Below are 26,348 nucleotides of genomic sequence, written 5' to 3'. Positions count from 1 at the left end.
ACAGAATGGCTCAATATTTTTAATAAAGACCAATTAAAAAAAGATTTTTAGCCCAAAATGATTAAAATGCAATCGTAAAAAAATGGCCTCCGAAGGTGCACATAGCCTTTAAGAACTACATTAAAGTGTACCTAAACCTTCAAGTAAAATTTTTTTTAAGTGTTAGAAATACTCAAAAAATTATTTTCACAATATACTTTATTTCTTTTCTAATTTTAACACCAAAAGGGGCCCCTTGAAGTTTGGTCCTCCTGAAGTGCTATTCACTACAGCGCACACGGAATCAGTACACCGCAGCCATGTAGGCGGTGTACGGATTCTGAACTGTACAAGATGCGCTGAAGCGAGTGCCGTCCTGGCAGGGGTATCCTAGCTGTACCCTCACCTGAAAGCTCTGCCATAGAACATCTGTGCAGGCGAATCACAGCACAATCTCCTCTACACCGGGAGATATAGAGAGCTATTAGAATTCAGCCAGGAGTGATAGCAGCTGAAAGGGAATGGTCTCGGCTGCTTTCACTCCCGATCCGATAACAGCTATAAGTCCTGATGTAGAGGAGATAATGCTGCCATTCTGGTCTAGAACGAGCCTCCCTAACACTGCGGGCTCGCCCCCGCCTGCCATTAGCTGCTCCCTCCCCCCGACACCGGATATTTTCATCTGTGTAAGAGAAGCAGCAGCGGGGTAAGTATATTACCTGTGAGGGGCCCGGCACATGGGGGTCTGTTTCAGAAATTGGATAACCCCTTTAAAGCAGGCCACCACTTGTCCTGTGCTGAAAATAGTTGGGGCTAACACAAACTGCGCCCATAGGTGGGCATTCCCAGGACTTAAGCGCCCCAATCTGACCAGGTGAGAGGTTGGTAAGTATGAGTGAAGTGCTGCACTGTGGTAGTCAGTTCTGCTGGGGCGGTGTTTTGTGCTGCACTATGACTATGGTATTGCTGAACCCCCCCCCCCCCTTCTTGTGTGGGTCCGACATACTTGTGTTCTATGGATTTGCACCCACCTATAACACGGGGCAACTTTTAGGGGTTTTTTCCAGGGCCACTTTGTAAAGTTGCTAGTCTGCCCCTGTATAGACCCCAAAATAATTCCTAAAAAAAAAAATACAATTCATCCTGCAAAATTCAAGGTCTCATGCTGAAAAAACAATGCTATAAAAAAAAAGCTAGATTTTTTGGAGTTTTATAGACTGTTGAAGAGTTACAGACACATCCTATTGAGAAGGGCAGTGGCCATTTGTCAGTTCACTAATACACTTTTAAGAGTAATAACTGAGGAACTACTTCACAAGCCCGAGTTTCTCCAGAACTGCTATTGCAGCCGGCACTAGACAGAGGCCATTAGGGCTCTCCTCAGCACGTCACTGCCGCCATTGCACGGAGCCTGGCTCTTCCTCCTGTCACACAGGCTTACATAAGGCTGCTGTGACATCAGTGGTGTCCCCTTCCGGAGCTCCCTCCGCCCAGTCCCAGGCGGCCATGCTCCCGCTCCTCCTCTCCTCTCGTGGTTGGTCGTCGCTTTCCCGCTTCGCTCTTACACCGCCATTTTAAATAAAAATAAATAAATAAGCTCGGCGCCGTCTAGCAGTTCTCCCGCGGACACCGCGTCTGGACTCGGTTTACCGGAGCCGCACGTAGCTCGGGCTTAAGCCTCAGGACTGGCGGGATATTCCAGGGGTCTGTGGTCATCTTCGCGCTGCGCCATCGGCCCGAGCACAGGGTGAGTGCCCGGGACATTGCTGCCGCCAGTATGGTGCGGACTGTAATGTCCCTGTGCCCCAGGCGGGTATAGACACACATATAGATAGATGACATTTATTATCATCTCCCCAAAGGAACAGAGTGATGGTAATGAAATTAGGAGGAGAGAGCACAGTCCCTGTGGTAATGACAGCCTCCTGAGGCGGGAAGTGCCAGCCTGGCTGCACCTGCTGCTGACAGCTCCTCCACCCCACAGGCACCCCGTGCCATGTATGTGGGCACCCCGAGGCTTTTATATATATATATATATATATATAAGACTCGGGGTGCCCACATACATGGCACGGGGTGCCTGTGGGGTGGAGGAGCTGTCTATATATCCATGCGGGCCCCTTGCTAGGGTATATATATAAGCCTCGGGGTGCCCACATACATGGCACGGGGTGCCTGTGGGGTGGAGGAGCTGTCCGCAGCAGGTGCAGCCAGGCTGGCACTTCCTGCCTCAGGAGGCTGTCATTACCACAGGGACTGTGCTCTCTCCTCCTAATTTCATTATCATCACTTGGTTCCTTTGGGGAGATGATGATAGGTGTGTGTGCTCCATGGCAGCAGCTTACAGCTATACTCGCCATCCATCCCCTGCTATAATTCATACAGTGTTTATACCTAAAGTTAGGCCACTTTCACACCAGCATTGACAATGAATGGGGACAGAACTGAAACGTTTTCCTCCGATATTGAGACCCTATGACGGATCTCAATACAGGAAAGGAAAAACGCTGATGTGAAAGTAACCTAATTAAGGGCTCTTTCACACTTGTTGTCTGGATCCGGCGTGTACTCAATTTGCCGGAATTACACGCCGGATCCGGAAAAACGCAAGTGAACTGAAAGCATTTGAACATGCGTTCAGTGTTACTATGGCAGCCAGGACGCTATTAAAGTCCTGGTTGCCATAGTAGTAGTGGGGAGCGGGGGAGCAGTATACTTACCGTCCGTGCGGCTCCCGGGGCGCTCCAGAATGATGTCAGAGCGCCCCATGCGCATGGATGACGTGATCCATGCGACACGTCATCCATGCACGTGGGGCGCCCTGACGTCACTCTGAAGCGCCCCGGGAGCCGCACGGACGGTAAGTATACTGCTCCCCCGCTCCCCACTACACTTTACCATGGCAAACAGGACTTTAGCGTCTTGGCAGCCATGGTAACCATTCAGAAAAAGCTAAACGTCGGATCCGGTAATGCGCCGAAACGACGTTTAGCTTAAGGCCGGATCCGGATTAATGCCTTTCAATGGGCATTAATTCCGGATCCGGCCTTGCGGCAAGTGTTCATGATTTTTGGCCGGAGCAAAAAGCGCAGCATGCTGCGGTATTTTCTCCGGCCAAAAAACGTTCCGGAACTGAAGACATCCTGATGCATCCTGAACGGATTTCTCTCCATTCAGAATGCATTGGGATAATCCTGATCAGGATTCTTCCGGCATAGAGCCCCGACGACGGAACTCTATGCCGGAAGACAAGAACGCAAGTGTGAAAGGGCCCTAAAGGGGCTGTCTCACCTCAGAAAATGGTATTTATCATGTAGAAAAATACAAGGTACTTACTAATGTATTGTGATTGTCCATATTACCTCCTTTGCTGGCTGGATTTATTTTTCCATCACATTATACACTGCACGTATCCATGGTTACGACCACCCTGCAAACCAGCAGAGGTGGACGTCCTTGCACAACCCGACCAGGGTTGCCAACCAGAATTTTATTTTATTTTTTCTGGACAACTTAACCCAAAATTATGGACAAATTAGAAAACCACAATGAATGACAAAGATTATGGGATTGGGGGGGGGGGGGGGGGGGGCATTTATTAAACTGGTGTAAAGTAGAACTAGCTTAGTTGGCTATAGCAACCAATCAGATTCAGCCTTTCAAGGAGTTGTCAAAAATGAAAGGTGGAATCTGATTGGTTGCTATGGGCAACTAAGCCAGTTCTACTTTACACCAGTTTGATAAATGACCGTAAAATCCATGTCTATAGGGCAGTATACAGATAAGAACTCATTACCAGTGTTTACCATGAGCTGTCAAATAATTACCACCCGCCTCCAAAAAATCAGACAGAAGAAAACCGTTGCTTATTTTTATGGGGGAAAAAAGCCAAGGAGCACTGATTGCTAATTTAATCTGGTTTACGTCACTCTTTGATTAGGAAGGGGAAGGGGGGGGGGGGCGTTATTTTATAGCCAGTGTGCTCACTGCCTCCTTAGAAGTCTGGTCAGATATATGTGGAATACCGACTCGTTTTACTTTACCTTTTTCAGGTAAAAATGTCTTCAGCTGGTACATCAGACACTCCGAAGGAGGAATCCGAGACTGTAGAGCAGGCCGAAGAAGAGAACGTGAAAGATGAAACTGCAAATGGAAGTGAGGGAGGAGAAAATGATGAAGAGGAGGAGGAAGACGATGACGAGGATGACGATGAAAAAAAAGGTCCGTAAGGCTGTCTACTTATCTGCATCAGAGGCTCCGTTTGGGGCCCCTGTCACAGATTCTGTAAAGAGAGCTGATATACAGTAAGTCCTGCACGCAGGACTTTTTTGCCACTGTCCCAAATTCCGCACATTATAGTCCAGGGGGTCTGTTTTGGCGATGTTTGGCTCCAATGTGTGCTGCGTACGGCAATTATCGCCTCTTGTAAGATGACACAGTGTAGATTGTCAAGCGTGAGCTGGAATGGAATATACTGGCGATGGAAATGAGAGTCCTCCGTCATTGGAAATCGGGTTCGGAAAAAAGACTGGTCTGTTCATGGCAACTAGGAAATCTGCCCGTATAAGTTTTGCAAAAAAAAGCCATACCTAGAGCAAGCTGCACTTAAAAAATGCACATCAGGAGATCAAAACATACAAAATGCATTGAAAATTGCATTGTGTGTAGGGGAGAGAGATGCCGGGAACAGCTGGAGGGGCGCCGCCTAGTGGTCACTTCTTCCTGTGCCAAGGGCATCTGTCAGCAGATTTGTCCTGTTGCCTTTGCTCTTGGCAGCTGAAGGCATCTGTGTTGGTCTCATGTTCATATGTGCCAGCACTGCTGAGAGAAATGATGTGGCTAATATATACAAATGCGCAACGGGGGCGTAGCTGTTAGGGTCCATTCACACGTCCGCATCCGTTCTGCATCATCAGGAACGGGTGCGGACCCATTCATTCTCTATGGGGCCGGAAGAGATGCAGAGAGCACACTATGTGCTCTCCGCATTTCAGGAGCGCGGCCCCGAACTACTGGGCTTCGGCCCCAAACCTCCGGGCCGCGGCTCTGCAAAAAAATAGAACATGACCTATTTTTGTCTGCAATTGCGGACAAGAATAGGCAGTTTTATGGGCGGTGCCGGCCGGGTGTATTGCGGATCCGCAATATACTACGGACGTGTGAATGGACCCTTACTCCTAGAGCCTCGGCTCTCTGCAACTGCCGCCCCCTATCCACTTTGACAGGGCCAGGTGTGGTGACTTTTTCGCTGCCTGGCCTTGTCAAAGTGCAGAGGGTGTGACCGTTGCAGAGAGAGCAGAGCCTCTAGGAGTAACGGTAACACCCCCATTGCTCCTAGAAGCTCATTTGGAGGATCACCCTAAGGCCTGTTTCACACGAACGATACGGATTGGCTCTGGATGGGTTCAGGGTGCGTTCAGTGAAACTCGCACCATTTTTTGCAAGCAAGTTCCGGCAGTTTTGTCTGCAATTGCATTCAGTTGTTCAGTTTTTTTCCGCGCGGGTACAATGTGTTTTGATGCGTTTTTCACGCGCGTGATAAAAAACTGAAGGTTTACAAACAACATCTCTTAGCAACCATCTGTGAAAAACGCATTGTATTCGCACTTGCTTTCGGATGCAATGCGTTTTTCACTGAAGCCCCATTCACTTCTATGGGGCCAGGGCTGCGTGAAAAACAACGCTCATGTGCACAGACCCATTGGAATGAATGGGTCAGGATTCAGTGCGGGTGCGATGCGTTCACGTCACGTATTTCACCTGCGCGGAAAACTCGATCGTGTGAAAGGGGCCTAATGCGGACACCTATGAACATGCAGATGCCATTGGTTGCCAAGCTCACATGTAACAGGTCAGCCAGTGTCATAAGGACAAAACTGACAGATGCCGTTTAAGCTTGTGAGCCTGTAATGTCCATTGCACATAAACATGGAAATGTGCAGGTCACAAGGGAATCTGTTACCATGACGGCCAAACAGCCATATACTTTAATGGACCATCTGTACAAAAGAATCAGCAGAAGTTCAGGCGCTGGTCCAATCTGTCATGGAGGTTACTGCGGGCAGACACCTCCAGATCTTTGTACATTCATATGTCTGTCTAGGTCAATATCCACTTTTACTTTATAAGAAACAAACAGCATAATCAAATATCTTAAGAAATAATATGTTGACTTTTTATGTTACTCAGAAAAGAGCCTTATTGTAGAGGGGAAAAGGGAAAAGAAGAAGGTGGAGAGATTGTGCCTCGAGATGTCAGTTGTGAAAAAAGAACCGGTCTTAACTGAAGGTAATGACTTGACTTCAGCTGCTTGGCTCATACATGGGTGGGCAACCTGCAGCACTCTAGCTGGTGTGAAACTACAACTCCCAGCATGTGTACTTGCTGTGCTCTTCTCATAGCAAAAATGGAGCATTCTGGGAATTGTAGTTACACAACAGCTGGAGTTCTGCATGTTTCCTGCCCATGGCCGCTAGTTACATATCTTGTATTCTGTCTTGTTCAGTTGTGTCCCTGAGCATGTAAAGCAGGGATGCTCAACATGTGGCCCTTCATCTGTTGTAAAACTACAACTCCCAGCATGCCCAGACAGCCTACAGCAGGGCATGGTGGGAGTTGTAGTTTTACAAAAGATGGAGGGCCACAGGTTGAGCGTCCCTGATGTAAGGTAGGATCTGCAAAGTGCTCATATCCAGTAGGACGACACACCGCCTTTCTGCCATCAACCTGTGCACCAGGGAACAAGCACATTGTTTCACCCAAGCTGCCCCAGGGAGGGGCTGGCCACAGAAATGAATGAAGCTTGGGTGCAGCAAGAGCAATTGTGACGCCCTCATTGCACCAAAGGCCTAATTTACATATTAAGAAAGTGTGAGGGGCGTGGCCTAACCGCCGATGTAGAAAGACGCATGGCGCTGAGCTCCTGGATAGTATCCTGTATATAATCGCTCACCCGCTTCCTATCTGACCTCAGAGGAGACCGATCGTGACTGGAAGCCTCCCTGAACGCTGGGGTTTACTCCGGACTCGATATGACCCGCCAAAAGCAGAGGGAGAAGGAGAGTAAGGACGGCAGCACAGACACGCCGGCTAAACAAAATGGCGCCGGGCAGAATGCTAAGATCTCTGATGTGGCGGCGAAGCTGGGGAAGTTTGCCCGTACCCCAGCAGCTGCAGTAGCTGATCCGGAGCCTGATGCTCAGATGTCCGATGAGGCTGGAGGAGAGGAGTTCGTGGATCAGGCCTCATATGCATCGGTGACAAAGCTGAAGGTGGGTCCTGAGTTGCCGCCAGAAGCGGAGCCCATTTCTGAACCCACTATAGCGGACGTATATAAAATGGTGGCACAATGCAGCACAGCCCTCACGTCCCTAAATACCAATATGGGAGGCCTAAAGGAGGAAGTTTTGCTGATAAGGCAAGATATGCGGCAGTTTAAAGAAAGAGTGGGAGAGTTGGAGGGTCGCGTTAGCGACATGGAGGACCAGCTACCGCCTGTTAAAAGGGACTTGCAACGAGTTATACATAACGTATCCCTACTCATATCCAAATCTGACGATATGGAAAACCGTCTAAGACGGAATAATGTGCGGTTAATTGGAATACCGGAGCGTACTGAGGGCTCAGACCCTGTCTCATTTATGGAAAAGTGGCTGGTGGACATAATTGGGAAAGAAAAGTTATCCCCACTCTTTGCAATAGAACGTGCACATCGAGTGCCATTTCGCCCGCCGCCTCCGGGGGCGCCTCCAAGACCTCTCCTGATTAAAGTCCTACATTATAGAGACCGGGATGCCATACTTAAAGCAGCCAGGGATATCCCTGATATTCAAATTGGCGATAGCCGAGTTCTAATGTTCCCGGACTTTTCTGCAGAAATACAGAAGAGGAGAGCGAAATTTTTGGCAGTAAAGAAGAGATTGAGATCATTGCAGTGGCCTTATTCCATGTTGTATCCGGCAAAGCTTCGGGTGGTGGCGAATGGATCCACACATATGTTTGAGGATCCGCTAGAGGCAAGCCAGTGGCTGGACACTCATGAAAATGATCGGCGTGACAACAATACCTGATGAGATGGTGATATCTGCAATGGAACTGTTTTTGTTTTTTCTTGTGTCCTTTATTTGACACACAGTAATGCTAGAAATAGTATTGAGTTATCTAATGCTTTTCTAAAAAGGAAGGTTTTATATGTTGGTTTTTCACTGGTTTGGTTCTACACTGTATGGGTTAATATGTGGTCGGGGGGGAAGTTGGGTGAGCCAACACACTGGCGCATCCAGGGTGTAGCGCTGGTATAAGCTAAGCACTTATTTTTTTTCATCTGTGCCTTTAGTGTTAACCCATGACGGTTAGGTTCACTTTCAATGTCTATGGTGTACCCCTGTTTATTGGGTTCATGACTGACAGAATGTTTAGGGTAGTTTGGGGACAGTTGGGAGGGGGGAGGGTTAAGGTAGGATATATTTTCAGTATTACTACTAGGGGCAGGTTTGCTTGGGGTTGTCGGCACCACACTCTGCATTTGCTTATGAGATACCATGATGTCTTCCGTTAATATTTGTGCATGGAATGTGAGAGGAATGTCTTTGGCATCTAAACGTTCAGCTATTTTCCATGCTATAAAAGATATACAGCCAGCTATTGTATGTTTATCTGAGACCCACTTGACTGCCGATAAGACACACCTAGCACATAAAGCATGGGTGGGGTGTGAATTTCACTCTACATACTCCACACATGCTAGAGGGGTTAGCATTTTGGTGCATAAAGCTATTCCGTTTAATGCTCAGGAATCGTACGTTGATGATGATGGAAGATTTATATGCATAGACTGCTGTATTTTTCAGTTTAGGATTATCTTAGTGGCGGTGTATGTTCCCCCTCCATATTCGGCTGAAATTATGAAGATGGTTATTACCTTTACTTCTAAATTTCCGTTAGTTCCTACATTAATTGTAGGTGACTTTAACACCTATCTCAATGGTTTTTTGGATAAATTTCACAATGGGTCGGGAACATACACTGCTGCCCCTACCTCTCTGGCGAAACTGATGGGGGAGATAGACCTGTGTGATATATGGAGAACCAAATATCCTGATCGGCGTCAATATTCATGTTACTCAGCATCACATGGCTCCCTGTCCAGAATAGATTTGGCAATAGGATCCTCATCATTGGTAGCCCTAACAAAAGAGATTTTATATCTGCCACGTAGCCTTTCTGATCATTCTCCACTGTTGATTACACTGGAGGTGGGGAGGCACATATGTGCTCCTAGACCCATCTGGCGATTAAACCCATTCTGGCTATCAATAGTGGATACAGGAACTGATATATCTAAAGCTATCATTGACTTTTTAACTATTAATATAGGCTCGACTTCAGGGGCGGTGGTTTGGGACACCCTGAAGGCGTTTGTGAGAGGTTTATACATTAAGCGCATTAGTGTTAGGAAAACTAAAAGTCGTCTTCTGGACAGGGAGCTATCAGATAGAGTTACGCAACTGGAAACAACGTATATAACACAACCCACGTTGTCTAATGAAGCACAATGGAAGGAAGCTCAGAAGCTTTTGAGGGAACATATACAGAATAGAGCAGATGATAAACGTTTATTTATGGCCCAGAGGTATTTTGCTGAAGGGGAAAGTGTGGGGCATCTGTTGGCTACAATAACTAAAGCACAGAATGGTCCCTCCTGCATAGCCTCGCTCAGAGGAATAGATGGACAACTAATAACAGGAGATGAGAATATCCTGGGAGAATTTTATACCCACTTTGGAGAGGTGTATAGGTCCAGACTGGTCACCACTACTTCTGATAGAGCTGGTTATCTTGAAAGAATTAGTGTCCCTACCTTATCTATGGAGAATAGCTCACTTCTTGAGGAGGATATAACCCTGGAGGAACTGGAGATGGCCCTGAATTCTATGCCTAATGAAAAAGCACCTGGTGCCGATGGTCTTCCTGGGGAATTTTATAAAAGGCATGGGGAGATATTACTTCCACATTTATTAACGGTTTTTAAAGATGCATACGGTGAAGGTAAATTGCCATGTTCCATGAGAGAAGCCATAGTTGTAGTGATACCCAAGCCGGGAAAAGACCCTTCGCTCGTAGATTCATATAGGCCTATCTCACTCCTAACGGTGGATGTGAAAATTCTGGCCAAAGTCTTGGCTAATCGTTTGTCTAGGGTCATTCAATCTATTATTCATGATGATCAATCTGGGTTCATGCCTGGAAAATCCACGGCATTGAATCTTAGGCGCTTGTTTATAAACCTGCAGTTGGAGGGGAGGAAAGGTCAGGATAGTGAAGCTGCTGTGATCTCACTTGACGCTGCCAAAGCTTTTGACAGCGTTGAGTGGGAGTATTTGTGGGCGGTCATGACTAGGATGGGCTTTGGAATAAGTTTTCTAAAATGGGTCAAGCTTCTGTACAGTGAGCCCAGAGCCAGAATTAGAGTAAACGGACAATTATCACCCTCGGTTGCATTGGAGAGGGGGACGAGACAGGGCTGCCCGTTGTCTCCCTTGCTATTTGCAATAGCAATTGAGCCATTGGCGTGCCTTTTACGATCTACTCCACTGATGAGAGGGCTAGGGAGGGGCTCTAGTGAGGAGCGCGTATCTTTATATGCAGATGACATGCTAATCTATGTAGGTAATCTGGTGGATTCCATAGACTCCATAATCTCTATAATATCGCAGTTTGGTGATCAGTCTGGACTTCGTATAAACTGGGATAAGTCAGTAATTCTCCCGGTATCGTCTCGAATGCATACCACTCATGCTACTTTCTCTGAACTCAAGGTGGTGCAATCTTTTAAATATCTTGGAGTGACTGTGTCAATGAACCCTGCAGATTATATTCCTAGTAATTTAATACCCTTGTTAGGGAGGTTTAGAAGCAAGGTTGCTGTTTGGCATAAATTGCCTCTCTCTATGATCGGTAGGGGCAATTTGCTTAAAATGATATTCATGCCTCAGTTGCTTTATATTTTGCATAATTCCCCCATATGGATCCCAGTGCACTTCTTCCATAAAATACAGCAGCTGTTCCGATTTTTTATTTGGAAAAATAATAGAGGAAGAATAAAATATGAAATTCTGCAGAGGAATAAAGAAGCCGGTGGTCTGGCCTTGCCTAATCCTATGCTCTATTTTCTGTCGGCTCAACTCCAACATTTTAAAGGGTGGGGGGTAATAGATGACATGGGAGGGAAGAGTGGTCAGCTGATAAAGTGGGCTGCAAATAGGTCTCCCCCGTTGGTAGCCATTGAAGGAGAAATAAAAGGAGAAATGGGAAATATTCCGACCTTGATTCTTATGAGGAAAGTATGGAATAAGGCAAAGAGTATTTTAGGGATGACAGGATTGATGAACATCTCGCCCTTATGGCATAACCCCGCACTTCAGGAATTGGAAAATCTGAATGGATTCTCCCAGTGGAATAAAAAAGGGGTATGGAATCTGAGCCATATTTATTTTAAAGGAACTTTAAAACAATACCAACAATTGTGCTCTGAATATGGGCTGCCCTCTTCACAGTTCTATCGATACTTACAACTTAGACATGCTTTAGAAGCTCAATCTAAGATAGCCCCAGTGACATTTATGTCAAGCCAGACATTGAATATGGTGGTTGCAGCTGGTTCAGTGAAGGGAGCAATCTCCAGGGTGTATCAGGCCCTATTAGAGGACTTTCTTAAAGGGTATCCATTAACAAGTAGACGTCAGTGGGAAAAAGATCTAGGGGTACTCACGGATGAGCAGTGGACTGAGGCGGTGGAACTTACCCCTACTTTATCCCTTAGTGAGGCAGCACGGTTATCCCATCTATATTTAATACATAGGGTATATAAGACCCCAGTGTTCTTGCATAAAATAGGCTACAGAAATAGTCCAGCCTGTCCGAAGTGTGGAAGTGATGAAGCTGACCTTCTACACATGATGTGGTCATGTTCATCACTGTCATCTTATTGGAAAGCAATACTACATCTGGTGAACAAAGTATATAGTGCTAGTTTTAAGTTGGATCCCAAACTGTGTGTATTAGGCCTGGTACCAGATAATAATTTACAGTCTGTTATAACTACTGGAATAGGTAGAATGTTATATCAAGCTAGGAAAACATTGGCAGCAAAGTGGATCCAGCCCATACCTCCTGATATATCAGAATATGTTGCTAGATTAAATATTGTGATTCGTCTAGAAAGAGGAGTATATCAAAAAAGGAAGTGTCTGTCCAAATTCGAAGCAATCTGGGGCAGCTGGATTGATAATTCTGGGTGCTGTAGCTCCTGGCTGGCACTTACAAGGACTTTTTCTATGACAAGGTGAATGCAGTGAGAATGGATGATATATATAGAATATTGGATGGTGGCAGGTGTGTGGGGCATTTATAGAAGCCTGATAGTGAGGGGGTTACCTGGAACTAGAATGTGGCTGTATGGGAAGATTGATGATGGACTAGGATGTTATATGGAACATCGCTGATTGGAATTAGATGATGGTAGATGGCTTATTTAAGAGTAATGTGGTGCCGACACCCCGAGAGTGATGACTAAGGAAGATGTTTTAGGAGTGTGTCCTGCCTTAAAGGGATTAGGGAGGGGGGGGGGGGGGAGGTTTGGGTTTATTTGTTTAGGATGGATAATTGTACTCACATTGAAGATACTTTTGATACCAGAGGCTATATGTGGATTTATGCCATGTCCTATGTAGATATGTGTAATAGAATGTATATATTATATACTATATATGACAGATAATGTATACATCTGTGGTCTACAAAATATCATGTTAATGTGATAAAATAAGACTGGAAAATGTTAATAAAGAAATATCTGATTTAAAAAAAAAGAAAGTGTGAACTTGAGAATGGCGTCTCGGATCAACAAAAGAAAAACGGCCTGTAATCGGGTGACCCCCAGCTATGTGTCTGGGCAGACAGCTGGACCGTGGATAGTGCTGCATCAGCAATTTGTTGGACAGAAGGGTTTTCATTCTTATAATAATTTTATTTTATTTTTTTAAGGAAAGGGGAAAAAACTGTATGATATTGAAAGAGTACAGTACTTTTTAAAGAAAAAGAAATGTGAAGAATTGAGGCTGTTACATCGACTGCTGTTCAATCGTCAGGGCACAGTAAGTGTGATGTTCTTCTACTTCAGCGAATTGGCTAGACTGTCTTGCCTAACTCTTACTTTCTACTTTCACTGAAAGATTTGCAAAATTAGCTTGTTTAACTCCTTAATGACAACCTACAGTATATTGAAAGCGAATGGTGCAAGTCCCCAGTCTACAGCAACGTCTTTTGGCGTTGCTGCAGATCAGGGAGGTTAAATGGCTGTTGGAGCGCTCCAGTTACTAACAGCCTGTGTTCCTAGCGTGGTCTCGTGCCTAAAAGCCGGCGTCTGAAGATCCGACCTCGACTGTTAATCATGCCGCATTCCTTACTGCGGTATGATCAAAGAGGAACCTTCCCTTCCTGCGATCGGGTCAGTGGGTTTCCTAGTGACCTGATCATAGTTGTGGGAGCGATACTGCTGTTAGGGCACATTGGTGTTATCCTATGTTGTATTGACACAGTATAATGTGGTAGCATACAGGAGTATGCCTAATAAAGTTATAAAACAGTAATCCCATAATGCCATTTAAAAATGTTAAAATAATGTAATAAGAAATAAAAACACCCTAAGTCCGCCCCCCCCCCCCCCCCCCCTCAAAAATAAATAAAAATTCTCCATTATTTACTGCCAAATACATTTTATTGTGCACATATTAAATAAAAAAAATGCACACTGGGTATCCATGCAACTGTAATATCCTGAAGAATGGTTTATCCAATATTATAAACAGCCCCCACATGGGCCGGGCCCCTCAGAGGGAATATACTTGCGCTACTCCTGAACCCCGCACCGCCGCTGCTACTTCACCTTGTACTAAGATGAAAACATCCGGTGTTGAGCAGCCAATGGCAGGTGGGGACGAGCCTCCGTATAGTCACCCGCGATGCTAGGGAGGCTCGTCCCCGCCTGCCATTGGCTGCTCCGCCCTGACACCGGATGTTTTCATCCGTGTACAGGGAGAAGCAGCGGTGCAGGGATCAGGAGGGGAGCTGGGTAAGTATATTCCCTCTGGGGGACCCGGCACATGGGGAGGCTGTTGTATGATATTGGATAACCCCTTTAATTCTCAAGTTACTTAGTGTGAAATGTGAACAGTGTAAAAAAAATAAAAATAAGCAAAAAAAAGTGCCAAAAGAAAATGTATATGTATTTTTGAACAACGCAAAAAAAAAATTCTGTGGCATAAAACAAGACCTCAGACGCCTACATGAATGAAAAAATCGTTTCAGGTGCCGTAATGCAGAGGGGTAAAAAGGTTTCTGGTCATTAAGGGTTTCATTCAACAATGCTTTTATATAAAACCTACTTTTTTTTTTTTTGGCCGAACTTTCTGCTCATGACGGCCCCTTTTCTAAATATGGAGCGGTCACTCTCCCTGCCTTGTCAGGAGCCTGGCAGGATTTGCCTAATGGGGTTGTCCGAGGGAACTAGTCTCTTGTGGCCAGCGATTGGCTGAGTGGGGATCTGATTGTGTAACCCATCCTGCACCTTTATAGAAAAATGATGTTCCACTGGACAACCCCTTTAACTGTTGGCTTTACAGTGGAAATATTATATATACCTTGTCACGTTTTAGTCTTTTGAGACTATTCACACTCTGTAGGTTTGCATGATTGAAGTCTGCAGTCGGTCTACATTGTGTGGATTTATTTAGCAATGTGTGAATTTTTTATTTTTTATTTTTCAAAATGCAGACTTGAGACTTTGGTTGAGCATTCTGTTATCATGAAGTACGTTAGATGTCAGTCACACACAAAACATAACTTGCGTCTGGAAACTTTATTGGATGCAGCAGAAGGAACCATATTTGGTATGAGGACGCTGTGGTACTTATTATCACTTGTTTCTTTCTAGGTGAACATGATAAAGAAAAACATTGGTCAGTTCAATGGCTTTCCGTTTGAAAAAGGCAGTGACCAGTACAAAAAGAAAGAGGACATGCTTAAGAAGTGAGTGTTTGTGCTGATGTGTGTGTGTGTGTGTGTGTGTGTATATGTGTGTATATATATATATATATTAGGGGTGCACCGAAATGAAAATTCTGGTCCGAAACCGAAAATTCAGGATGCCCTTGACCGAAAACCGAAACTGCCTTTTTGCCCAAATACTTTTAAAATACTTTTTTTTTAATGATTTTATTAATAATTATTTTTCATGAATGAAATTCATCTGTGGGTGGCGCTGTTATGGAGAGGGGGATCTGTGGGTGGCGCTGTTATGGAGAGGGGGATCTGTGGGTGGCGCTGTTATGGAGAGGGGGATCTGTGGGTGGCGCTGTTATGGAGAGGGGGATCTGTGGGTGGCGCTGTTATGGAGAGGGGGATCTGTGGGTGGCGCTGTTATGGAGAGGGGGATCTGTGGGTGGCGCTGTTATGGAGAGGGGGATCTGTGGGTGGCGCTGTTATGGAGAGGGGGATCTGTGGGTGGCGCTGTTATGGAGAGGGGATATGTGCACTGTTATGGGCATAACAGTGCACAGATCCCTTTCCCCATAGCAGTGCACAGATCCCTTTCCCCATAGCAGTGCACAGATCCCTTTCCCCATAGCAGTGCACAGATCCCTTTCCCCATAGCAGTGCACAGATCCCCCCTCCCCATAGCAGTGCACAGATCCCCCCTCCCCATAGCAGTGCACAGATCCCCCCCTCCCCATAGCAGTGCACAGATCCCCCCCCTCCCCATAGCAGTGCACAGATCCCCCCTCCCCATAGCAGTGCCATAGACCGATCCCCCTACCCATAACAGCCCCGGCCCTGCTGCTCACAGCATCACTCACTGCATCTTTATTTTACCTTACAATCGTGACGCTCCGGTAACAACTCTGCAGGCAGAGCGGAGGGCGGCGTAACGTCACTTACTCACGTGACGCACCTGCTCCGCCCACTTTATGAATGAAGGAGGCGGAGCAGGCGCGTCACGTGAGTAAGTGACGTTACGCCGGCCTCCGCTCTGCCTGCAGAGTTGTTAGTTACTGGAGCCTCACGATTGTAAGGTAAAATAAAGATGCAGTGACAAAGTAAACCGCCCGCCCGGCGCCCGCCCGCAGATGGTGGGTGACAAATCCCACACCCCATATTTTCGGCCGATATGTAACAATATCGGCCGAAGTGGATTAGGTGCATTTTCGGCCGATATTTTCGGCTGCCGAAATTTCGGTGCACCCCTAATATATATATATATATATATATATATATATATATATATATATATATATATATATATATATATATATATATATATATATATTTATAAAAAATTCTCATTGTGTCCACAATTTTCTTCGTAGGTTTAAGAAAGATGACTTGAAAAAGATCTGTGGTGTTCTTGATCTGGAAAAATCTGGTGTGAACAGCGAATTGATTTCTAGAATTATGATGTTTCTGATGGAACCAAAGTCTACAGGAAAAGTAAGACTTTGATCATTTGAGAAGTTTAAAAATCCATCAGGACTAGTGGACCTGTAATGGTGTACTTTCCAGGGACAGAATTATTTGTATCTTGAAATACTGTCCATAGATTATTATTATTTTTTTTTTTTTGTGTGCCATTTTACCCTGCACGTTTAGGTATCTGTATGAAATCTTCAATGACTTACATGGGACATTTTCACTATGGGTCATTAATAGGTGCTACAGAGATCTGACTGGAGGGAGTTTTGTTACATCCACTTTATTGCTAATTCAAACCCTGTTTATTGTTCGGGTACAGCACTGAGTCACAAAGGGGCAAACTGCTGGGAGGTGGGTGTCCATCAGACATACAGTATATTGAGGGCATGTCCTCTTCATACGCCATAAATATTACAGGCTTGGAAACCACCTTTGAACCAGTAGGCATTGAGTGCTGTTGGCTGCATCAGCCATTTTGCAGAATAGGAAATGCTGGGCAGGGCAGCTGACTGAGTGCCTTGTCTGTCAATGGTTCTCATCCAGTCTCACAGAGCATGTCCCATAAGCTTGATTTCAATGGATGCAAACAGTCCTCCAAATCAGATTACAGCACTAGCTAGTGGCTGGGGAGAGCAGTGCAAGCATATTTATTGTGGTGCTTTTAGAAGTATAGAAGGAGTATGCCCTTTTATTCTGCTCCTGCAAGTGCCTGGGGCGGAGCGTCACTGAAGTGCTCTCTGCATTGAGCGGCTTCACAGCTCCTCATATCTGAGTGACGGCTGTAATGTCTTCTGGTTGGATGCTACAGCTGATAGAGAGAGGGGCTGAGAAGCAGCTCCATGCAGAGTGTTCTTCACAGTGAAGCCCCGCCCTGGGCACTTGCAGGAGCAGAATAAAAGTTCATATTCGCTCTACTTATAGTAAAGGCTCCACAAAAGATGAGTTTGTGCTGCTGTCACCAGTCACTGCTTAATGTTGTCAGCTGTGTAGCATGGTCCAAACTGTTGAAAAAAAATCTCTGCGACATAAAAATTCAAATCTTTATGCTTTTCATCATATCTAATCTAGAAATAAGTAGAAGAGGAAAATGGATTTTAAGATGAAAATTATACCAACTAGGAATACTAACTAGTCAGAAAATGAATTTGCTATAACTTGTATTAAAGGTTCAAGAAAAACTCTAGGTACCAGAATGTAAAATGTGCTTTTTCTTTAACTCTTTCAGCCCCGAAAGTTTTTGCATATACATTTTTCACTCCCTGCCTTTCTGGGACCATAACATTTTTTTTATTTTTGCATCAGCATTGGAGTTCCATAGAGACTAATGTACAGCAGCCTCCTGTTACCGGAGGACAGGGTATGCTGCACACACTCCGGCTCCCCCAATCCCTGCCAGGGGGAGCCGGTGCACGCCTGGAGTGTGTGCTTCCGGGTTTTAGCTTATACTGATGCTGTGTTCATGTTTGAGCAAGCACCATACATGTACGGTGCTGATTGGTAAGGGGTTTAAATATACCTTTTAAAAAAAAGTTATTTGTAAACTAATAACTGTGAAGGAACAGTTATGTTTGGGCTTCCTAAAGTCTCAGCCTTATTATATATTTCAGCTGCACAGCTAAATGCATTTCACCCAGAAGCAGTGGGCATCTCCCTTCTGTCAGTACTGTATGAAGTGACCTTACTTCCCACTATGTTTTCTTCTAGGGAGCTCGGAAAGCTGATAAGGAGGGAGAAATCACACTTAGGGCTCACTCACACGACCGTAGGCCGCCCTTGCTGCAGACCATGAACTTGACTGGGTCTGCGATCCATGTCCTATCTTTTCCGGTGCAGAGGCACGAACCCAAAAGCCCACAGAAGCACGTCTTAGGCTACTTTCACACTGGCGTTTTGGCTTTCCGTTTGTGAGATCCGTTCAGGGCTCTCGCAAGCGGTTCAAAACGGATCAGTTTTGCCCTAATTCATTCTGAATGGATAAGGATCCGCACAGAATGCATCAGTTTGCCTCCGTTCCGTCTCCATTGCGCTTTGGAGGCGGACACTAAAACGCTGCTTGCAAAACTGAGCCAAACGGATCCATTCTGAAACACAATGTAAGTCAGTGGGGATGGATCAGTTTTCTATGACACAATCTGGCACAATAGAAAACTGATCCACCCTCCATTGACTTTCAATGGTGTTCAAGACGGATCCGTTTTGGTTATGTTAAAGATAATAGAAAACTGATCCGTTCAGAATGGATGCAGACGGTTGTATTATCTGAACGGATCTGTCTGTGCAGATCCATGACTGATCCGCACCAAACGTGAGTGTGAAAGTAGCCTTAGTCCACAATACGAGCACGGACGGCCTACGGTCATGTGACAGCCCTTAGTGAAAGGCAGGAGGCTCGTGATCTGTAGAAGTAAGGTAGTTCTTTAATCAGGATCTCAGCGAGCTCCGACGTGCCCCCATTTCCTGTGAACCTTCTTTTGTTACCAGGGATAGATCTTGCCTGACAACAATGGACTGCAACTTAGGTGGAAGTGAGACCCCTAGTGGCTATCACTTTTTTTTTCAGGCATATTTTTTAAATGATGTGATTTAGAAATTTGCTTGTTACACCATTCTCTAATAAATGAAATTGTGTAAAAGTACAGTGACTAAGATTATTTTATATTTTTTTCCCCCCTTAGAAAATGTGTTTTTGATAGAAACAATTTGTAATTCTCTTTCAGCCTTTGCCAAAATCCAAATCAAAGCCTCCGAAAGGTGGTAAAAAGGAACGTAGCAGCTCTGGATCTGCTCGAAAATCAAAGTCTCGTAAATCCAATGTAATTTTGACTGATGAGTCTAGTAGTGAGGAGGAGAAAAAGGATAAGGAGGAGTCTTCAGCTGATGAAAAAGAAAGTGAGGAGGAGGTAGAAGATGAAGAACAGGAGGAGGAAGAGGTACAAATGAGAAATGCAGTAGTACACATGATATTTTAGGAAGAGAAAATGCTAATAAGCTAGACCGCTGATTCTCTAACCCCTTCACGCAAAATCACGTACATGTACGTGGGCGAATGTGGTGCCTTACCGCATCCTCGCTTGCATGTATGTGATGTGATCTGCACCCGCCCGATCCGCAGCATGGGCCCGGCTGTTATTGATAGCCGGGCCCCTACTGCATCTGCCGGCATCGCTGTATGCGGTGATGCCGGTGGGTTAACCCTTTCACATGCCGCGATCAGCGCTGACTGTGGCATGTGCGGGGTTTACAGACGGAGGGGGCTCCATCTGACTCCATCGCCCCCCCGCGCTAACAGGGGGGGCCAATGGTTGCCATGGAAGACCCAATACCTGTGTAAGCTAGCCAGCTACGGAAGCCTGAGGGCTGGGTCTCCTAGGCAACTGTCAGCGTCTTACTATGTATTACGCTGACAGTTCAATTATTGTACTGAATTGAAACCGGGATCAAACCCTGAAAAGGTATAGTCCCAAAGTGCGACAAATATAACGGGTGTGGTTACCGTGTTTTGAAGCAAGGAGGCTGCTGCTTCCTTGACTTCAAGCATGTGTGGAGAATTCCGCCGGGCAGGGGATAAAACAACGTTTTCAGGACTTTTTCTGCATCTGCCTTCAGGAAGAAAGGAATCGGAAACGCACTGCTGGCTACACGCAGATACTGCTGGCGGCTTAGGATGGTTTGGGGAGGTGACAGGTTCCCTTTAAATAAATAAAAGAAAGTATACATATTAGGTATTGCCACGTCCGTAAGAACCTGCTGTATAAAAATATCACATGACCTAACCCCTCAGGTGAACACCGTAAAAAGTAAAAAAAGCCTTTTTTTTTTTTTTTTTTTTTTTTTTTTTTTTGTTATCTTGCATCACAAAAAGTGTAAGGCTACTTTCACACTTGCGTTCGGAGCGGATCCGTCTGGTGTCTGTACAGACGGATCCGCTCCTATAATACAAACGCTTGCATCCGTTCAGAACGGATCCGTCTGCATAACTGTTTTTTTCAGATCTGATTTTTCACTTCGTGAAAACTCAGATCCGACAGTATATTCTAACACAGAGGCGTTCCCATGGTGATGGGGACGCTTCAAGTCAGAATATACTAAAATAACTGTGTACAGACCCCCTCCCTCCCCTGTATTTAACTCATTGGTGGCCAGTGCGGCCGGCCCCGCCTCCCTCCCCCCCTGTTTTTAACTCATTGGTGGCCAGTGCAGCCGGCTCCCTCCCCCCTAATTAAAATAACCGACCTCCCATCATTGGTGGCAGCAGGGAGTTCCGATCGGAGTCGCAGTTTAATCGCTGGGACTCCGATCGGTAACCATGGCAACCAGGACGCTACTGCAGTCCTGGCTGGCATGGTTACTTAGCAATTTTAGAAGCATTATACTTACCTGCGATGTCTGTGACCGGCCGGGCGTTCCTCCTACTGGTAAGTGAAAGGTCTGTGCTATAAGCAATGCGCCACACAGACCTTTCACTTACCAGTAGGAGCAGCGCCGGGCCGGTCACAGACATCGCAGAATGCACACACAAACAAACACACACACACACACACACAATCTCTCTACATATTTAACTTGGTTCTGATCCCCACAGTCACGGACTGTACAGACCGCCCCCATTGGTACCAGGCCGGTTAGCTGAGATCCCAAGCAGCATTTTGGTGTCCACCTCCAAAGCGGAATGGAGACGGAACGGAGGCAAACTGATGCATTCTGAGCAGATCCTTTTCCATTCACAAAGGGAGAATATAGCAGTGCTTTAGCGTCTGTTACAGTGGAAGGAAGATGGTGTTGTAAAATATTCAGATAATTCTACCTTCTAATATGTGCATGCTGGAAATCTCCTGCTGTAATTAGTAACTTGCATATATAAGGTTTCTGTAGGGACTGTTTGTCTCTGAGTAGATGCAAAAAAGGAGGGACATGTATATCCTTTCCTGCACGTTGGAGCTATGTTGCGTTAAATATTAGTATTTATCTGCTTTGTAGCCTCCAAAAAAAGTTGCCAAGAAGGAGAAAGCCAGACCCAAAGCGGCATCCAAGGGTAAGAAAGCTGCAAAGTCTTCAAACGTAAAAAAAGCAGACAGCAGTACTACTAAGAGTACCAGTAGTTCAAAGAAAGGTAAGTATGAGATTTTGCTGAATATACTGTATGTAAATGAATTTAAAGGGGTTGGGATGGGTTTTAAAATGATCTCCTGTCCACAGGAACAGGACCCCAGTTCTTTGCATAAGCGGAGTCCCAGCTGTCGTACACCCACTGATCAGATAGATCACCATCTGAAAGTGGAAGCTTTCAGAACGCCACAGTGCTATTGGCTCTACAAGTGCAGTCTCTTGTGGGATTTCACATTCATCCCTATTGATATTAAGACCCAGCCTGTTGAAGGTCCATCGGCCAAAAGGTGGCTACAGGCTATGTTATATTTATAGGACAGTGGAAGGCTTATTTCCTCTTTATTCACTTATCTAGCTCTGACATCTTCTGCAGCACTTTACAGACATTATCATCACTTCTATCACCAGTGGAGCTCACAATCTAAGGAACCTAGGACCCCAGCACTGCAAGGTGCCAGGACTAACCACTAAGCCAGGCATGCTCAACCTGCGGCCCTCCAGCTGTTGCAAAACTACTACTCCCAGCATGCCTGAACAACCTACAGCAGGGCATTGTGGGAGTTGTAGTTTTAGAACAGCTGGAGGGCCGCATGTTGAGCATGCCTGCACTAAGCCACCATGCTGCTTTTTGTCAGCATATTCATTTTTCACATTTCACACTGCTTGTTTCCAGGGGTTACAGGCACCCTGAAATCCAGCAGCGATGGGCAAGTTTGCACAGTATATGAAAAAGCACCAGCCTAGGCGTGCTCCCGGGCAAGTGGTCATAACCCCTGGATACGGGCAGTGTATAATGTGATGGAAAAATGAGTCCAGCCAGCAAAGGAGGCAATATGGACAATCCCAATACATTAGGAAGTGCCTTGTATTAGCTTTGTCTACATGATGAATGCCATTTGCAGAAGTGAGACAACACTTTTAAGGTGAGGGTCAGATCATTTTAATTGTTTCATTGTTCTTAGCAGTATTTTTTAACAGTGCTGAGTTAGGCTACTTTCACACTTGCGGCAGAGTGATCCGGCAAGCAGTTCCGTCGCCGGAACTGCCTGCCGGATCCGGCAATCTGCATGCAAATGGACAGCAGTCTTAGGCCCCTTTCACACGGGCGAGTATTTCGCGCGGATGCGATGCGTGAGTTGAACGCATTGCACCCGCACTGAATACCGACCCATTCATTTCTATGGGGCTGTTCAGATGAGCGGTGATTTTCACGCATCACTTATGCGTTGCGTGAAAATCGTAGCATGCTCTATATTCTGCGTTTTTCACGCAACGCAGGCCCCATAGAAGTGAATGGGGTTGCGTGAAAATCGCAAGCATCCGCGGATGCGGTGCGATTTTCACGCACAGTTGCTAGGAGACTATCGGGATGGAGACCCGATCATTATTATTTTCCCTTATAACATGGTTATAAGGGGAAATAATAGCATTCTAAATACAGAATGCATAGTAAACTAGCGCTGGAGGGGTTAAAAATAAAAATAAAATAAATTTTACTCGCCTTCCACTTGCTCGCGTAGCCCGGCATCTCCTTGTGTCTCCTTTTGTTGAATAGGACCTGTGGTGGTGAGCATTAAATACAGTTACAGGACCTTTGATGACGTCACTCCGGTCATCACATGGTACGTCACATGATCTTTTACCATGGTGATGGATCATGTGATGACCGGAGTGATGTCATCAAAGGTCCTTTACCCAGGTCCTAAAGAAGGAGATGGATTAAGGTGAGTTAAATAATTTTTTATTTTTTTTCAACCCCTCCAGCGCTATTTTACTTTGCATTCTGTATTCAGAATGCTATTATTTTCCCTTTATAACCATGTTATAAGGGGAAATAATACAATCTACAGAACATCCATCCCAAGCCCGAACTTCTGTGAAAAAGTTTGGGTTTGGGTACCAAACATGCGTGATTTTTCTCACGCGAGTGCAAAACACATTACAGTGTTTTGCACTCGCGTGGAAAAATCGCGGGTGTTCCTGCAACGCACCCGCACATTTTCCCGCAATGCCCGTGTGAAAGAGGCCTTACAAATGCATTGCAAGAACAGATCCATCTCTCCGGATTTCATCCAGAGAAACTGAATCCGTTTCTCAGATTTTTTTTTTTTTCCACATTTTTACCGGTCTGCGGATCTGGCATTTCCTCTGTCCAAAACGCTGTTCAGTGACTGAACTGAAGACATCCTGATGCATCCTGAACGGATTGCTCTCCATTCAGAATGCATTAGGATAAAACTGATCAGTTCTTTTTCGGTATTGAGCCCCTAGGACGGAACTTGATGCCGGAAAAGAATAACGCTAGTGTGAAGTACTCTTAGCTGCTCACTCTTTGATTTACTTTTGAACATATGACATCTCAATGTGACCACCGCTCTGTGGCTGTGTTAATGGTGTCATTCTTAAAGAGGACCTTTCACTAGAATAAAAAAATCTAAACTAAGTATACAGACATGGAGAGCGGCGCCCAGGGATCTCCCTGCACTTACTATTATCCCTGGGCGCCGCTCCGTTCTCCCGGTATAGGCTCCGGTAGCTTCATATGTTCGGTTCAACTGGGTGGAGCCTGCCGGCGTCTCCTTCTCCCAGGCTGTAGCGCTGGCCAATCGCAGCACTCTGCTCATAGCCTGAGCTGAACATATGAAGATACCGGAGCCTATACCGGGAGAACGGAGAGGCGCCCAGGGATAATAGTAAGTGCAGGGAGATCCCTGGGCGCCGCTCTCCATGTCTGTATGCTTAGTTTAGATTTTTTATTCTAGTTAAAGGTCCTCTTTAATCCCTTAACAGACAGGCCTGTTTGGCACTTAAAAGGGTTGTCTGAAGACACGAAGTGTCATTTATACACGCTACCGCTTAAGAACGAGGGTACCATATTCCCCACTTGTCATGCCTGTGCTCTGCTGCTTCATTCAACTCTATGGGACTGCTGGAGATCAGAGCAATGTACTCTATGTCCAGCAGCCCTCTAGAGTGCACATGCTTCACTGCCACTTCATTCAAATTCGCTTGCACCCAGCAGTTGGAGCACTGCCGATCAGACACTTATCCCCTAAATACTACTTCATAGTTTATTAATTAGCTTTTTTAAATTGAACATTTTTCCCACTAGTGGACTTAAAGCAGCGATCCTTTGGTTTCAAAGCATTTTTACTTATCAGTGTACCAGTAACAGGCATTGCAAGCTGGCCTGGGTGCCTTTTTGTGAGCCAGAGGCTGCCATGGTAATTCATTAGTACAATTGCATTGCAAGGTGTTGATGGCTAAACAGGGGGAAGTGCGCTTCCTCTCCCAGCCACTTAGATGCCATGGTTAATAGCAAGTGTTGTATCTAAGAGATTCTAATGCAGAGATTGGAATGCACATGGAGTCATTTCTGTTTTTTTGCGGCCCATTGAAGTTAATGGTTCTGCATATGGGCCGCAAAGGAAACTGAACGGGCACTGAAAAATAAATAAATAAATACGTTTTACTTGGTCTGCGTCATATGCATGATTTGCTTTCTCGGTGTCCTGGTAAATGATCCGGTAAAGATTACCAAATGTATTTACAGAGAAGCCAGTTCAGTCAGAGAGTGAAGATGACAGTTCGGATGATGAACCACTGATCAAAAAGGTGAATAAACCACCTACTGATGACGACCTACGTGAAACCATAAAGAAGCTTTTGGCTGAAGCAGATCTGGAAGAAGTCACAATGAAACAAATTTGCAAAAAGGTACTTGTCTGAATGAACAGCAGGGTGAAGCCTTTTCTTCCACTTCTGTTGGCTTCAGTGTTTTCATGGATTTATTTATTTATATTTTTTTTTGTTACTTGTGCAGCCAGCATTTGACAAGTTTGTGAATATAACAAAAAAAATATATTTTTTTCTTTTTCAGGTGAATGAAAGCTATCCGAACTGTGACTTGTTCTCAAGAAAGAAGTTCATTAAAACCACAGTTAAAGAAGTACGTGTTTGCCTACTATTCACCAGCATGCTTGGCTCCTCCTATTTATATATTTTTTCTCACCTATAATGTGCAGGATGGTGGCAGTGATGTGACTTTCCCCCATGTCACAGCTTTCTGTGCTGTCTCTGGATGGATCCTCTTCTTTCTGTGCTTGCACTGAGGAGTAAACATGTTTGTCGTAAGCGCAGAAGGGGTTCTGTCCAGGGGTAAATTATGATGTCACATCCAGGTATGTCATACAAAAATTAGATTAGGGGCTATTGGAAAGTATTTTTAGAAATTGGCCAGACCCTTTTAGGTAAAAATACTAGCTAAAACCTCTGAAGATGGGGAAACTTTACATTTCATAGTGTGGGCAATAAATATACTTAATTGCTAAGGACTAATACAATATAGCATATATTTGTTCTAAACGTTCTCATCTTAATAATTTTTTTTATTTTTTTTTTCCTCCAGTTAATCTCCTGATGTGGTAAATTACTATTTTATTCATGGAGAACACATGGACTGTTGGGAAATGCTTATTTGGATCACAAGCTTCAAGAAATCAGACACCAGCAAAAATGTGTTGTTTTTACAACTTTGGGTACAGTGTATTTTAAGCAGACTTTGCTGTTTTGATTTGAAATGTTTGTAAATTGTTTAATTAAAACTTTTTTACCATATTATTTTTAATTGTTGCTTTTTTAGGTTTCCATTATTATGTTTCCTACGTTATATTCAAAACCTTTTATTCGTGTCAGTGCTGCTTAAAAGGGAACCTGTCATGTTGAGCTGCAGAAAA

At 45.0% G+C, this 26,348-nt stretch overlaps 1 protein-coding gene across 2 annotated transcripts; it reads left to right on the top strand.

Moving 5' to 3' along the window:
* The first annotated feature begins 1,472 nt into the window (after positions 1-1,472).
* On the top strand, positions 1,473-26,229 carry DEK (DEK proto-oncogene). 2 transcript variants are annotated; one of them, XM_040432734.1, is made up of 11 exons: positions 1,473-1,759; positions 4,032-4,200; positions 6,169-6,267; positions 13,024-13,133; positions 14,972-15,066; positions 16,404-16,524; positions 19,224-19,436; positions 21,484-21,616; positions 25,166-25,329; positions 25,493-25,561; positions 26,021-26,229. In XM_040432734.1, the coding sequence occupies exons 1-11, from the start codon at positions 1,757-1,759 to the stop codon at positions 26,030-26,032; spliced, it is 1,188 nt and encodes a 395-aa protein (XP_040288668.1). In that variant the 5' UTR covers positions 1,473-1,756; the 3' UTR covers positions 26,033-26,229. The 2 variants fall into 2 exon arrangements, with proteins under 2 accessions (XP_040288668.1, XP_040288669.1); XM_040432735.1 differs by having other exon boundaries at positions 1,475-1,726.
* The last annotated feature ends 119 nt before the right edge of the window (positions 26,230-26,348 follow it).

Source organism: Bufo bufo, chromosome 5, assembly GCF_905171765.1.
Source record: "Bufo bufo chromosome 5, aBufBuf1.1, whole genome shotgun sequence".
Taxonomy (NCBI): Eukaryota; Metazoa; Chordata; class Amphibia; order Anura; family Bufonidae; genus Bufo; species Bufo bufo.
The sequence above is the reverse complement of the archived record's forward strand: the minus strand, read 5'-3'. Positions and strand labels throughout refer to the sequence as shown.

Excerpts from the sequence above, each read along its gene's own strand:
- DEK (XM_040432734.1), top strand. Across the intron at positions 4,201-6,168 it reads GGATGACGATGAAAAAAAAG|AAAAGAGCCTTATTGTAGAG; the intron begins GTCCGTAAGGCT and ends TATGTTACTCAG. Across the intron at positions 25,330-25,492 it reads TGAAACAAATTTGCAAAAAG|GTGAATGAAAGCTATCCGAA; the intron begins GTACTTGTCTGA and ends TTTCTTTTTCAG.